At 40.8% G+C, this 15,747-nt stretch overlaps 2 protein-coding genes and 1 pseudogene across 2 annotated transcripts; 1 reads left to right on the plus strand and 2 right to left on the minus strand.

Annotated features, from left to right (window-relative positions):
* Positions 1-2,791: 2,791 nt before the first annotated feature.
* On the minus strand, positions 2,792-4,912 carry LOC115136518 (interferon-induced protein with tetratricopeptide repeats 1-like). The gene is made up of 2 exons (XM_029672092.2): positions 4,813-4,912; positions 2,792-4,689 (listed from the first exon to the last, which is right to left on the minus strand). The coding sequence occupies exons 1-2, from the start codon at positions 4,836-4,838 to the stop codon at positions 3,372-3,374; spliced, it is 1,344 nt and encodes a 447-aa protein (XP_029527952.2). The 5' UTR covers positions 4,839-4,912; the 3' UTR covers positions 2,792-3,371.
* Positions 4,913-7,207: 2,295 nt separating this feature from the next.
* Positions 7,208-11,296, plus strand: LOC115120555 (cholesterol 25-hydroxylase-like protein; annotated as a pseudogene).
* Positions 11,297-12,958: 1,662 nt separating this feature from the next.
* On the minus strand, positions 12,959-14,275 carry LOC135573558 (interferon-induced protein with tetratricopeptide repeats 1-like). The gene has a single exon (XM_065022819.1). It carries the CDS (start codon positions 14,273-14,275, stop codon positions 12,959-12,961), a length of 1,317 nt encoding a protein of 438 aa, XP_064878891.1.
* Positions 14,276-15,747: the final 1,472 nt, after the last annotated feature.

Here is a 15,747-nt window from a genome sequence, read left to right on the forward strand (position 1 = left end):
ACAGCTTGGAAAATTCCAGAAAATTAGGTCATGGCTTTAGAAGCTTCTGATAAGCTAATTGACATCATTTGAGTCAATTGGAGGTGTACCTGTGGATGTATTTCAAGGCCTACCTTCAAACTCAGTGTCTCTTTGCTTAACATCATGGGAAAATCAAAAGAAATCAGTCCAGACCTCAGAAAACCAATTGTAGACCTCCAAGTCTGGTTCATCCTTAGGAGCAATTTTCAAATGCCTGAAGGTACCACATTCATCTGTACAAACAATAGTACGCTGGTATAAACACTCAGCCGTCAAACCGCTCAGGAAGGAGACACCTTCTGTCTCCTAGAGATGAAGGTACTTTGGTGCGAAAAGTGCAAATCAATCACAGAACAACAGCAAAGGACCTTGTGAAGATGCTGGAGGAAACAGGTACAAAAGTATCCACAGTAAAAACGAGTCCTATATCGATATAACCTGAAAGGCCACTCAGCAAGGAAGAAGCCACTGCTCCAAAACCGCCATAAAAAAGCCAGACTACGGTTTGCAACTGCACATGGGGACAAAGATAGTACTTTTTGGAGCAATGTCATCTGGTCTGATGAAACAAAAATATAACTTTTTGGCCATAATGACCATCATTATGTTTGGAGGAAAAAGGGAGAGGCTTGCAAGCCGATGAACACCATCCCAACCGTGAAGCACAGAGGTGGCAGCATCATGTTGTAGGGTTGCTTTGCTGCAAGAGGGACTGGTAGATGTCCTAACCGACTTGCCAAAACTATAGTTTGTTCACAAGAAATGTGTGGAGTGGTTGAAAAACAAGTTTTAATGACTTCAACCTAAGTGTATGTAAACTTCCGACTTCAACTGTATATTCTTAATCCATTCCTTACTTAGATTTTACGTGTATTTTGGGTATATCTTGTGAAACTGTTGGATATTACTTGTTAGATATTACTGCACTGTTGGAGCTAGAAACACAAGTGTTATGCTACACCAGCTATAACATCTGCTCAACACCTGTATGTGACCAATTGTTATTTATTTGATTTTGAAAATATTGATTCCAGACCAATTTTTGTCATGTTTACAGGAATTAGAATACTTTACCATCAGCCTTGAATTTACTTTAATATGTTTGTATGGATGATCATGCATCTCTCAACAATCCCAGTAGCTAAAACTGTGCCCAGACACTTTTTAATGTGAAAGTATTTTGTTTTTACTAAATATTTTTTGTCTCTAGATTGTTCTAGATACTAGATAGTTCTGGTTAATTAAAGCCTTTATTGGAAAAAAGGAATAGAACTGGCCAACGGTACCCTCTCCATCAAGGTCATTGAGAAAGTCCACAATTTCCAAAGCTGCTCCTCCATTACGAACAAGTGACAACAAAACACGGTTTCTGTTGTCACGGTGTTAAGTAAGTAGCGTCATTTCTGCTGCCTTCTTGTGGAAAATAATTGATATAGAAGTATCTTGTTTGGCATGAAACAGATGGTGGGCATACCAGTTGAAGAGCTTTTTTAAAAAACAAACAGTTCAATCAAAAATAGTTTAGAACTAAGTTAGTTCAACTAACAATGCCTAAGTGAGTGAGTGAGGGATAGATTGAGAGAGAAACACACTTAGGGAAAGAAAGCCACCTCATGATCTCTGAGTTCTGTCCTGATTTTATGCTGTGTGGACCACATTCTTATCTTCCAATGGGCTGTTATTGCCTCAAGTGTTACAGATTTATTTCTAGCCATGATTTCGTTTCTAGCAAATAGAGACTAAAGCTAATGGGTGTCTGCCGCATTTAAGAGCGCATGAAAGTTATGTTAGGGGAGAGAGGTGAACCGAGAGGTTTGAAGTGGGCCCAAAATATGAAGTCTCCAGCAGGTGGCGTTTTTTTTGCCCCGCTCTGTTTCTTCCATTACGGATAGTGGACGGAACAACACGAATACTGCTCTCACGTCGGTCAGTGGGTAGCATCATTTCTGCTGCCTTGTGGAAATCAATTGACCTGGAAGCATCTTGTTTGGCATAAAACAGATGTTGGAAATAGCAGTTGAAGAATCTTTTGTAAATCCTCTATATTATCTGCTCAATCAACGCTGCCAGATTCTTGGTACATGCCAGACAGTTTCAGTTTTACTGCAAAGGGTTGTGGGTAGAGTGCGACCACCTCTTCATGAAGGTTGACTTAATTTTGGATGCTGAACTGGTGGTGATGCATGAGACAATGGGAAGTGATCCATTGTCTTTATTAAAACACTAGGTGGCGACGTATACACATCTAATCCTGTTTTTCCTCTGACAAAAACTGAAGAGGAAGCCTCCTGAACAAAATCAAGGAGCTCAATTGGTGTGTAGTGTAATCTGTATTTCAATAATGTCACATACCTTAGAACTTAAAACATTAGTGAAATACTGCACAGTACTGTTGGCCAATCTTTCTCAGCAGCAATGCTACTGTGATTGCTGGAGCAACTTCTGAGAAGGTGAAGGATGTATTGTGAAGTCAACTGACACTTATCACCCTTCATTTCCCATTGCTTTCCACTAAAACATTCTTTGCTGTATTGTGGTGTTCTCTGACCGTGTACCCTGACCCTGACCTTGTACCGTATCCATGACCTTGAGAGCCTTAATCAATCAAACTCAGACCATAGCTGATGACAGTCAATGTATTTAGTCATACAATTTCAACTGGATATCCACAGCTATGCATTAAGAAATTGTAGTAACCTACTGGGAGAGTGGATTATAATTATAAAATGACTTGTTGTTGTTTGCTGTTACTGTATTTCTTTAATTAATGATCTCTTAACATACTACCTTTATTTTCACAAGAACTTACAATATATTAGACAGTATAATATTACACATTACATACATTTTCCAGAAACAGAATCTATTGTGCCCAGTGTGAAGAAAATAAAATAAATAATATCCTATTGTTCTGGATAGTCTGTCTGTCAGGCTATACAGGGCCTCTACTCTATAATGAAACATTTAAAATAACATATTAGTTTGTCTGTAGTACATAGTCCACAGTTAACTTGTACAGACTCAATTCAAAATGTGGATTCCAGACAGATATTGTCATGTTAGGCCTACATATTTATGACTTTACTCTCAGCCTTGAATTTCCTTTCCAGTGTTAGTATTGATGATCATGCATCTCTCAGCAATCCCAGTAGTACAATTGAGCACAGACATTTGGAATACGAAGGTATTCAGTTTGTACTAAATTAAAATTTGTCCTAGATTGCCCTAGATTTGTCCTAGTGGTATAGTGAATATATTTTCCACATGAATCAATCATAAACAGGTTATGCAAATTTGACTGATTCGACAAGCAGTTCTGGTTAATTCAAGCCTTTATTGTAAAAAAAGGTCTAGAACTGGCTGACAGCACCTTCTCTATCAAGTCCATCCAGAAAGTCAACAATTTCCTCAGCTCTGTCTCCTCCGTTATGGACATTTGACAACAAAACACGAATACTGCTGTCACGTAGGCCAGTGGGTAGCATAATCTCTACTGCCTTCTTGTGGAAATCAATTGACCTGGAAGCATCGTGTTTGGCAAAAAACAGATGTTGGGCATACCTGTTGTAGAATTTTTGTAAATCCTGTGGTTCCATTCCTTCTATTTCAAGAAGCAGGTCCTCGAAAATCTTATCTGCTCTATCAACTTTGCCAGATTCTTTGTACATGGCAGACAGTTCCAGTTTAACTGCAAGGGATTTTGGGTAGAGTGTGACCACCTCTTCATAAAGGCTGACTGCATTTTCAATCAGAATATGCCTCATTGGGTTCCTTTTCTCTTCCAGAGAGAAAATCTTCCATTTGTAACACTGCGCAAGATGCTTTTTCAGTTGGCGTGAATCAGGGTGTCTCTCCAGGGTCCTTCTTGCCAGGTCAATGCTTGAATCATGAGAGACGTAATCTCTGAAAAATGATAGTAAGAGTCCAAATCCACCAAAGCTGTCTAAAGGCTTCTCTATCACTTCCTCTGCAAGTTTACGTGCTTCCTCAACCTGGCCGCTATCTGCAAGCCTCTGCAGGTACATCACTGTGATGGTCAAATGTTCTGGATCCAATTCTCTAGCAATCCGTAGGTGCTCCAACATCTCAGATCGCAGCCTCGGGGTAATGTCTTTATTTTCAAAAGATTTACTAAATGCTATGGCGTAGCCGCAGCGCAGCACCTTGTTCTCAGGGTCCTCCTTTAAGGCCATCCGGAAGCAATCTAGTGCTTCCTTCCTCTTGCTTACATCAAACTTATTCAAAGTCCAGGCCCTTTCGCCCCATACTACACCTGGGCAGGGCGAGGGGTTGTCCCGCAGTAGTCTCCCCACCTTCTCCACATAGGTCTGGCTCTCTGTCAGCTCCCCTTGGTGATAGTGCACCCAGGCCAAGTTCCCATAGTGGACCACCAGACTTAGCTCCACGTCGTCTGGGCTGTTTAGGCGAATGGCCTCTTCAGCCTTCTTCAGGCATTGAAGAGCGTCCTCTGTGGAGCCCAAAGCGTGGTGTAGGTAAGCCAGGAGGTTGTACAGATGACCCGTCCAGGAACATTGAACCCCCTCGCTGCTGATGATATCTATCAGGGTATGTCTGAGACTTTCCAGTTTAGATCTGCTGTAGTCCAACTTCCAGGTGAAGTGGCATTCTAAACCCTGCAGCTTAATTTTCAAGGAGTTCTGAGCCATTCTGGTTTAAAAAAGACAACAGTTCAATCAAAATAGTTTAGAACTAACAATACTTAAGAGAGATATTTCAGACATGGATGGTGAACCAAGGACTTGTTTAGAGAGAGAGAGAGCGAGAGCTTACCTCTTAGTTGGACAAGAGAAAGCCATCTTGTCGTCTCTGAGTTTCAAGAGCAAATGAGTGTCTGATTAGATACCTCACTGACGTTTCTCCTGATTTTATACTGTATGGACCACATTGTTATCTTACAATCAGCTGCTCATGCTGTTTACTGCCTCACTTTACAAGCAGTATCAAAGTTTAATTTCTAGCCATAGTTTTGTTTCTAGCAAATAGAGACTAAAGTGAATGGTCATTGAAGACAACATTCCAATATCATTTACATTTAAAGATCAATCAACTTTAATCAACCAACCAACCAACCGACCCATCATCCCAATTACTTAATATATAGGTATATGAAATTTCTGAGAAATGAATGCAAACATAATTCAGCCTTTTTTACTCTATGCAAAAGTAAGAAACACGTCAGTGGATTGCTAACGGACCCATTTTAATTGGCAGTCACAGAGATGTTGAGTCAACACGTTGAGCCAAAGGAGGTTTTATGTATCACATCTTACAGGTTAAAGTGTATTAAGATCAGAGAGCAGGCTCTTTGAGGTCCAAGGTCTAGATGTGTTGGACACCAGATGTAAAGGTTTCTTATTTTATGACATCACGTGTGGTTCAGCTCCTCTTGGTGATAGTGCACCCAGGACAGGTTCCCATAGTTGACAACCAGACTTAGCTTTTTTAGATACATTTTATTATAATGTTTGAAACATCTTATGATACGAGTTCTTCTCCTTAAGAAATCAAAAGCAATGTTTCGTCATCTCACTTTTCAAAGAGAAAAAGATGGTGAGAGATGTGACGTTAATGTTAAATCGCTGTGTGCCCCTTTAAGAGCGCACAAGAGTCATGGGCTAGGCCAGAGTTTCCCGAACTCGTTTGCTTTTTTCCCTAGAGCTGATTCAAATAACCAAATCTTGATGATGAGTTGGTTATTTGAATCAGCTGTCTAGTGCTATGGAAAAAAACAAAATGTGGCCCCAGGACCGTGTTCAGGGAACCCTGGAGTTGCCAATCCCTGCATGAGACGATGGTGAAGTGATGCATTGACTTTATTAAAACACTAGGTGGAACCTTAAACAAAAATAAAATCCTGTTTCTTGTCAAGCCATTGCAAGGAAAAGAGTGTTGTATTTCACGAAGACTGAAGGGGTAGTCTACTTTATAGTGATGGGCATTCCGGTCTTTTTGGTGAGCCGTATCATTTTGCTCCTTTCATCTAAAAGAGCTGTTAATTTGCCTCTCAAATAGTTCTTCATTCTGTAGTGCTTAAACTTTTACATAAAACCATACAAAAGAGCACATCTGTAATGTAAAGCATAGCCTTTTACCTGCCATTATGTCACAATGTGACATGCAACTTAAAGTATATTTTTATCTGACCAAATTAATAGACGGCCTGCAAAGAAAATTAAAAACAATTTTAACACAGTGTATGGACCAGAATGATGCTCTCTCCTCACTACCTATTGTTCCTGCAGTGAGGAATCTCCAGATAATATTTAAAATAACTTATCAACAGATAATTGTTGTTGGCAGCTCAAAAAGCAGTGGTAACAGCAGGCTAGACAAATCTGGGAGACCAAGAAATGTCTCTTCCACGGATGCGATTCGACATTCACCAACAAGAGCCGTTCAAAAATAAACGTTTGTTCGCGAATGACCCACTGTCACTACTACTGTACTTTACAACATCAAGAAGATCAATAGGTGTGCAGTGTAGTGGGTATTTCAATAATGTCATGTACAATAGAAGTTTAAGAATATGTGAAATACTGTATAGTAGGCCTACTGGCAATATGTTGTCCAATGTTTCTAAGAGAGATTATACTGTGATTTCTGGAGCACTTCTGAGAAGGTGATGTATTGGGATGTCTACTGAAGTCTAGTCACCCTTCATTCCCCATTGCTTTCTACCAAAACTCTGTCTCTACACGTGTACCCTAACCCTGACCTTGTACCAACAGTACATGTCAAAAGTTTGGACACACCTACTCATTCAAGGGTTTTTCTTAATTTTTATTATTTTCTACATTGTAGAATAATAGTGAAGACATCAAATATAAAATCAAATCTTTGGGTTACTACATGATACCATATGTGTTATTTCATAATTGTAATGTCTTCACTATTATTCTACAATGTAGAAAATAGTAAAAATAAAGAAAAACCCTTTAATGAGTAGGTGTGTCCAAACTTTTGACTGGTACTGCATATAAATCAAACTCAGGCGTATTCCTATTGGTTAACCCAGCAATAAATACTAAATACTAGTATTTTTGTAAATAAAAACACGAAACAAAACAAACATACACACAGTTGGAAACTAGAGTCCATGACGTGATCAAATTATGTATTTACCTGTCTATGGTTCAAGCGGGTGGGAAGGTGTTGTCATAGTAGATCATTTGAAAACAGTTACTATCAACTATGTTAAACTAATGAATAATGACTTACTTCGTTGTCTGAAGCATTTTGTCACCCTAAACATAATTTTATTTCCCTTTGAAAAATGACATTTTGATTTGAGGACAGTTGTTCATAGACACAGAGGGTTAAATAGTTTGGAGAGTGAAGCATGTCGTTCCCTCCTTGCGGAGTTCCCCAGCAGGAAAAGACTCATAAGGACCTGCAGAACGTCACACAGAGTAACAATACACCCTCTTTAAAAGGCAGGGCATCCTCTACTGCAGACTGAAGACCATTCGATCAGTAAAGATGGAGCCCTCACTGGAGTCCTCCTCTCCTTTCCTGCTACAGACTTTATGGGACAAGATAAGAGCACAAGAATACTTTCTCCGCTCTCCCTTGTTCCCTGTCCTGTTCTCCATGACACTCTATCTGAGCTGCTGCCTGCCTTACCAGAGAGAATAAAGTAGACGGCACGGGTCAACATTTTGATTGATGACCCTGTGTCCATGATGACGTGTACATGTCCAAATATGGGCCTCCGGCCAGGCCATCCTGTTCCTGTGGTCACGTGTTAGAGGGTGTGTTATTTTATATCTATATTGCATCCTTTGAAGTAGTCATGCTGATTGATGTCTAGGGACCTGGTTGAACTGGGGGGGGTTCAGTGTTTGAACATTTGAACGTGTATGGCCCCCCACCCCCAGTTTTATTGCCCTTATGGTTGCTATCTTTGAAGCAGGAATGTGTGTGTGTGTGTGTGTGTGTGTGTGTGTGTGTGTGTGTGTGTGTGTGTGTGTGTGTGTGTGTGTGTGTGTGTAGAAACAAGGAATGTGTGTGTGTGCGTGTGCGTGTGCGTGTGTGTGTGTGTGTGTGTTAGAAACAAGGTCCCTTGGCATTGTGTCCATTTCAAGCTTTCAACAACAATTAAACCGCCATCTAAATAATGTTTCTCAGCCTAGTTTCCTATTTAGTTCTCTTTATATGTACAGGCACAGAGCTTCCAGATGGCTCCAGCCTAAGGATTTTCAGTGCATGTACACCTGGGGAGATTAGAACCCCAAAGAAAAGATCCTAAAGGTAATTTCAGATTCAGGTTTATCATGACAGCCGCTTTATGAAAGGCCTTTACTTATGGCTAAACAGCTTCTACACAGCTTATTAATTAATGCTGTGGGATAAAATCAGGTGTTTCTAGGAGGGCTTAAACAAATCTACAGTGAAACAAACATGTACACTTTACACACATATTTATTGACTTTTAAAAAGACCACAGTAACATGACAGAATTTGTGCAAATGCGACGAAATCTGCTAGTGGATATTAAATGTACAACAATAGTATTCTGTAACAAGCAATACATGTTAAATATGTGGCACAGGCAATCATGACAGCCTCTTTATGAAAGGCCTTTACTTATGGCTAAACAGTTTTCTACACATCTTATTAATTAATGATGTGGGCATACCCAGGATTTACATGCAGGACGGTTGATCTACACATGGAGGGAAAACTTACAGAGTTTTGATGGAGCGGGCAAGCGTCTTTGCGTTGGTGAATTCGAAACGGATAATGGTCAGGGCTAACCGGACCCTTTATCTGTAAGAAATAGTAAACATTTTGAATTATAACATGTGTTAAAATGTATGTACTAAATATTTTGAATTAAATCACTGGTTTTAAAAATGTATCTCACGCTTTAATGATGGGGGAAGAGGTAATTTCATATTTCGGTTTAGGGGAAGAGGTCATTTCATATTTCGGTTTAGGGGGGTTATTAACTTTATGGAAAACAATATTCACACTATGTGGATTATAAACATGTACATACATAGAGAGCCAACACATCAAGATTTAACAGGGATGAGTGGGGATTCATAGTACAACAGGAGTCTTCTGTAACTTGCAATACGTGTTAAATATGTTTTACATACATCCAGGACTTAATGGTTTCACAAACTCCCTTTAAAGGTTTTGTAAGAAAGTTGTAACACTTTTTATATTCAGCTTCTTAATTAACTAACTCATAAATATGTTTTTTAAGTCAGCTTAACATATACAGTATACTAGTACAACATACTAGGTACATACCCTTCAATCATTAGAATAATTTTCATACACTCGAGAAAACAAAATATAAATCGTTTTTACAACTCTTTTATAATCTAAATGTATGTGTTGTGCAAAGTATTTTGGATTCTCAGTCCACAGAATGGAACACCTATCAATTAACCATGAAAACGGGAGTTACCCATGATATACACTATTGTGTTATATGTTGGTAGGTCTAATAAACAAATATATTGTATACATTGATAATATTATTTTGTCAGAAATTCAAGCCGTTGATACAGTTGTGTACTCGATCGCCCGCCCTGCTGATCGTGCTTTATCTGAACGACTTTATGCTTTCATTATTTAGCATCAAATATTTATGGACCATAAATTATTATAGAATACGTGTAAAAACGATGTATATGTTCTTTTCTCGAGTGTACGAAAATTATTCTAATGATTGAAGTGTATGTACCTAGTATGTTGTACTAGTATATACGTTAAGCTGAATGTTTAACCCCTGGCGGTCGGCAGATATCTGGACATGCCGTATGCATTATAGTGCAAACATTGGTTTCAAACGATTCTCTACAGATAGAATGCTTGGGCCCCTGTTGAACACACACACACACACAAACACACACACACACACACACACACACACACACACACACACACACACACACACACACACACACACACACACACACACACACACACACACACACACACACACATCCCCATACATACATACACACAGACACACACATTCCTGCTTCATAGATAGCAACCATAAGGGCAATAAAACTGGGGGTGGGGGGTCATACACTTTCAAAAGTTCAAACACTGAACCCCCCCAGTTCAACCAGGTCCCTAGACATTTATCAGCATACCTACTTCAAAGGATGCAATATAGATATAAAATAACACACCCTCTAACACGTGACCACAGGAACAGGATGGCCTGGCCGCAGGCCCATATTTGGACATGTACACGTCATCATGGACACAGGGTCATCAATCAAAATTTTGACCCGTGCCGTCTACTTAATTTCTCTCTCTTACCTGTGCCTGGACACCCTCTCCTCCAGAGTAGCCCTGGTGCACCGCTACAAGATTCAGTCACAGAGCAGGGTGACCTGGGCAATGGCATGGAGCTGCCTGGCTACCTCCCTGCACACCCACACTGTGTTCATTTTCCCCCTAAGTGTTCTGCACTGGTACTGGCGACCAGTGGTCCTCCCTGCCCAAGCCCCTGGGTCTCTTCGTGTGGCCTGGGATGTGTTAGCCTGTCTCCTTCTCTTTGACCTGTAGTACTTTGTGTGGCACGTGCTGCACCACAAGGTGCCCTGGCTCTACCGGACTTTCCATAAGGTGCACCCCCGCTACACAGCCACCTTCGCCCTGACCCTAACCTGCTGGGCTGCCACCCGCTCACCAATATGTTCTTCTTCACCCTGAACATCTGGCTGTCTGTGGAGGACCACTCAGGTTATGACCTGCCCTGGGCCCCTCACAGACTGGTACCCTTTGGGCTCTATGGCGGATCTCCGCACCACAACCTCCACCATCTCAAGTTCATGGTCAACTACGCACCCTACTTCACACACTGGGACAGGCTGTTTGGTTCGCTGCTGCCTACAGACAAACCAGACACGTTTGATGTAGATGTGTTGGATGCTTCAAAAAGATGTGATACAGCATCAAGTGGTGTGACTGATGTAAGCCATGCACCAGTGTATGAGACTACACAAAGCTGTGTGAAAGACTATGAGGTACAGTTCAGAGGAAAATAAGGAGGACCTTTTCTCTGACCCCACATGGACCACACCAGAAATGGACCTTTGAATGGGGCTCTACAAAGAGTTTGTGTCACCTATGTCAGTATTATGTTGTTAAATAGTGTTTGTTTTTAAAAAGTGCAATACTGTGAAGAAAAAAATGGAGAATCATGTGACCAATGGACTATTACTGTAGCTGCTTCAATACAATGAATGTATGTATATGTGTGTATATGAGTGTATATATGGGTGATTCTGCAACTTTGTCCACTTTGGCCGTGCAAACTTTCAGAAAGTAAAACTTATTCAAACACCATTTTACCAGTATTGTACTTGTCTTTGATTTGTCTAGAAACTATATCTGATAATGGCTGCGGTCGTACTATTCAGGAATGTATATATATTTGTCCCTTTTCCCAGACAGCCATAGACAAATGTCATTTCCATCACGTCATTACAGGATATACAATCGAAGAGTACGGGACAGAATGTATATTAACGAGCCCAGGGTTCACATATTCCTCACACTGGATTCACCTACTATGAATAGCTACACCACCAGAGACAGGAGAAGAGAGACGGAATGAGAATGTTATGTTTAAGGCCAGGAGTTTTCCTTGACCGGACTTCAGCATGTCAGTCAATCAATGACAAATAGAGACACATGGGTGAATTTATGGATGCTAAACTGGTTGTGATGCATGAGATGATGAAGAGTTATGGATTGTCTTCATTAAAACACCAGGTGGCGCCTTATACACGTAAAATAATTTTTTGGGTCAAACCCTTTCGAGATAAGTAGCTGTCTGTATAAAACTGAAGGAGCAATGTTAAGTCAGCTAAGAACAAATCCTTATTTACAATGATGGCCTAGGAACAGTGGGTTAACTGCCTTGTTCGGGGGCAGAACAACAGCTTTTTACCTTGTCAGCTCAGGGAGTCAATCTAGTAATCTTTCGGTTACTGGCCCAACACTCTAACCACTAGGCTACCTGCCACCCAAATGATACTGTGATTTCTGGTGCTACTTCGGAGAAGGTGATGTATTTTGATGCCAACTGACCATTGTCACACTTCATTCCCCATTGCTTTCCACTGAAACATTCTGTGCTGTATTGTGGTGTTCTGTCTCTGACTGTGTACCATGACCTTGTACCATATGCATGACCTTCAGAGCCTTAATCAAACTCAAACCATAGCTGGTCATAGTCAATGTATTTTGTTGTACAATTTCAACTAGATATCCACAGCTATGCATTAAGACATTGTAGTAACCTACTGGGATAGTGGTGTATTATAAAATAACTTGGAATTGTTTGCTGTTACTGTATTTCTTTAATTAATGAACTCTTAACATACTACCTTTATTTTCACAAGAACTTACAAGATATTTGACAGTACAATATTACACATTACATACCTTTTCCAGGAACACAATCTATTGTGTCCAGTGTGAAGAAAATAAAAGCAATACGATCCTATTGCTCTGGATAGTCTGTCTGTGAGGCTATACAGGGCCTCTACTCTATAATGAAACATGTAAAATAACATATTCGTTTGTCTACAGTACATTAGTCCAAAGTACATTTTTACAGACTCAATTCAAAATGTGGTTTCCAGACAGATGTTTGTCATGTTGGCCTACATATTTATAAGACTTTATTATCAGCATTGAATTTACTTTCAAGTGTTAGTATTGATGGTCATGCAATTGAGTGCAGACCTTTTTAGTACTAAGGTATTCAGTTTCTTCTAAATCAAAATGTGTCCTAGATTGCCCTAGATTTTTCCTAGTGGTGTTTGGTATAGTAAATATATTTTCTACATTAATCAATATTAAAAAGGTGATGCATATTTGACTGATTCAGCAGACAGTTCTACTTAATTCAAGCCTTTATTGGAAAAAAGGTTTAGAATTTGCCGACAGCACCTTCTTCATCAAGGCCATCCAGAAAGTTCACAATTTCCTTCGCTCTGTCACCTCCATTATGGACAATGGACAACAGAACACGAATACTGCTGTCACGTTGGTCAGTGGGTAGCATAATCTCTACTGCCTTCTTGTGGAAATCAATTGACCTGGAAGCATCTTGTTTGGCATAAAACAGATGTTGGGCATACCAGTTGTAGATTTTTTGTAAATTCTGTGGTTCCATTCCTTCCCTATCAAGAAGCAGGTCCTCGAATATCTTATCTGCTCTATCAACTCTGCCAGATTCTTTGTACATGGCAGACAGTTCCAGTTTAGCTGCAAGGGATTTTGGGTAGAGTGTGATCACCTCTTCATAAAGGTTGACTGCATCTTCAATCAGAATATGCCTCATTGGGTTCCTTTTCTCGTCTTGAGAGAAAATCTTCCACTTGTAACACTTCCCAAGATGCCTTTTCAGCTGGCGTGAATCAGGGTGTCTGTCCAGGGTCCTTCTTGCCAGGTCAATGCTTGAATCGTGAGAGACGTAATCTCGTAAAAAATATAGCAAGATTCCAAATCCACCAAAGCTGTCCAAAGGCTTCTCTATGACTTCCTTTGAGAGTTTACGTGCTTCCTCAACCTGGCCGCTCTCTGCAAGCCTCTGCAGGTACATCACTGTGATGTACAAATCTTCTGGATCCAATTCTCTAGCAATCCGTAGGTGCTCCAACATCTCAGATCGCAGCTTCGGGGTAATGTCTTTATTTTCAACAGATTTATTAAACGCCATGGCGTAGCCGCAGTGCAGCACCTTGTTCTCAGGGTCCCCCTTTAAGGCCATCCGGAAGCAATCTAGTGCTTCTGCCTTCTTGCTTACATCAAACTTATTCAAAGTCCAGGCCCTTTCTCCCCACACTACACCTGGGCAGGGTGAGGGGTTGTCCCTCAGTAGTCTCCCCACCTTCTCCACATAGGTCTGGCTCTCTGTCAGCTCCCCTTGGTGATAGTGCACCCAGGCCAAGTTCCCATAGTGGACCACCAGACTTAGCTCCACGTCGTCTGGGCTGTTTAGGCGAATGGCCTCTTCAGCCTTCTTCAGGTATTGAAGAGCGTCCTCTGTGGAGCCCAAAGCGTGGTGTAGGTAAGCCAGGAGGTTGTAGAGATAACCCGTCCAGGAACATCGAACCCCCTCGCTGCTGCTGATGTCAATCATGGATTCTCTGAGGCTTTGAAGTTTAGATCTGCTGTAGTCCAGCTTCCAGGTGAAGTGGCATTCTAAATCCTGCAGCCTAATTTTCAAGGAGTTCTGAGCCATTCTGGTTTTAAAAAAGACAGCAGTTCAATCAAAATAGTTTAGAACTAACAATACTTAAGAGAGATATTTCAGACCTGGATGATGAACCAATTACTTGTTGTTTATGTGTGAGTGAGAGAGAGAGATCACTTACTTCGTAGTTGGGCAAGAGAAAGCCATCTTGTGGTCTCGACAGAGAAAATGAGTGTCTGATTAGATACCTCACTGACTATCCTGATTTTATACTGTATGGACCAAATTGTTATCTTCCAATGGGAGGGTTATGTGGTTATTGTCATAGTTTAGTTTCTAACAAATAGAGACTTAAGCAAATGGGTGTGTGCTCCACAAGACTCATGTTGAAACACGAAAGGGCCTTTTGCCACAAAGTTGGAAGCACAGAATCGTCTAGAATGTCATTGTATGCTGTTGCGTTAAGATTTCCCTTCACTTGAATTAAGGGGCCTGGCCGGAGCAATGACAAAAAGCCCAGACCATTATTCCTCCTCCACCAAACTTTACTGTTGGCATTATGCATTCGGGCACGTATCATTCTCCTAGCAAACCCTAGATTCGTCCGTCAAGCTGCCAGATGGTGAAGCGGGATTCATCACTCCAGAGAACACATTTCCACTGCTCCAGAGTCTAATGGTGAAATGATTTACACCACTCCAGCTGGCGTTTGGCATTGCGCATGGTGATGTTAGGCTTGTGTGTGGGTGCTCGGCCATGGAGACCCATATCAGGAAGCTCTCTAGGAACAGTTATTGTGATGACATTGCTTCCAGAGGCAGTTTGGAACTCGGTAGTGAGTGTTGTAACCGATGACAGACAATTTGTACGTGCTAGGCGCTTCAGCACTCAGCATCCCCGTTCTGTGAGCTTGTGTTGCCTGCCACTTCGCAGCTGAGTCGTTGTTGCTCCTAGACGTTTCTACTTCACAATAACAGCACTTACAATTGACCGGGGAAAGTGACTTGATGTTGATGCCTGTGTGCCAAAACTATTTAGTTGTAAAACGACAGTGACGAGTGTTTTGATAACGGTAATATTGTCAGAATTCTGCTTTTTACAACCATCATAATTGGTCACTTGGCAATAATGTTCCCAGACAGCACACATACATCTCACTGACATCGGCCCGGCCAATGTAGTATGGAGAGCGTTTGCACATTGGCAAAAATGTCGCCAAGACGTCGGCATTAGATTGCATTCGCCTTCAGGCGCTGTTTGGACAATGCATGTCAAAGATGCATGCTGTCTAGCTCTCTACAGACAACATTAAAAATACCTTTATTTGAGGTCGGATCCAACAGCAAATAATGTTTCACTACACGATTTGAAATACTCATTACCAAATGAGTGTTAACATCGAATTTGAATGGAAAATATATAAAAGATTATTAGCAAAATTACACTGGCAATAATGAAACACAATATGCTTTTCATTTAGCAGAGACTATTTTACAGAGGTGGGTGCATACATTTTCATA

Source organism: Oncorhynchus nerka, linkage group LG10 (genome assembly GCF_034236695.1).
Source record: "Oncorhynchus nerka isolate Pitt River linkage group LG10, Oner_Uvic_2.0, whole genome shotgun sequence".
NCBI classification, from domain to species: Eukaryota; Metazoa; Chordata; class Actinopteri; order Salmoniformes; family Salmonidae; genus Oncorhynchus; species Oncorhynchus nerka.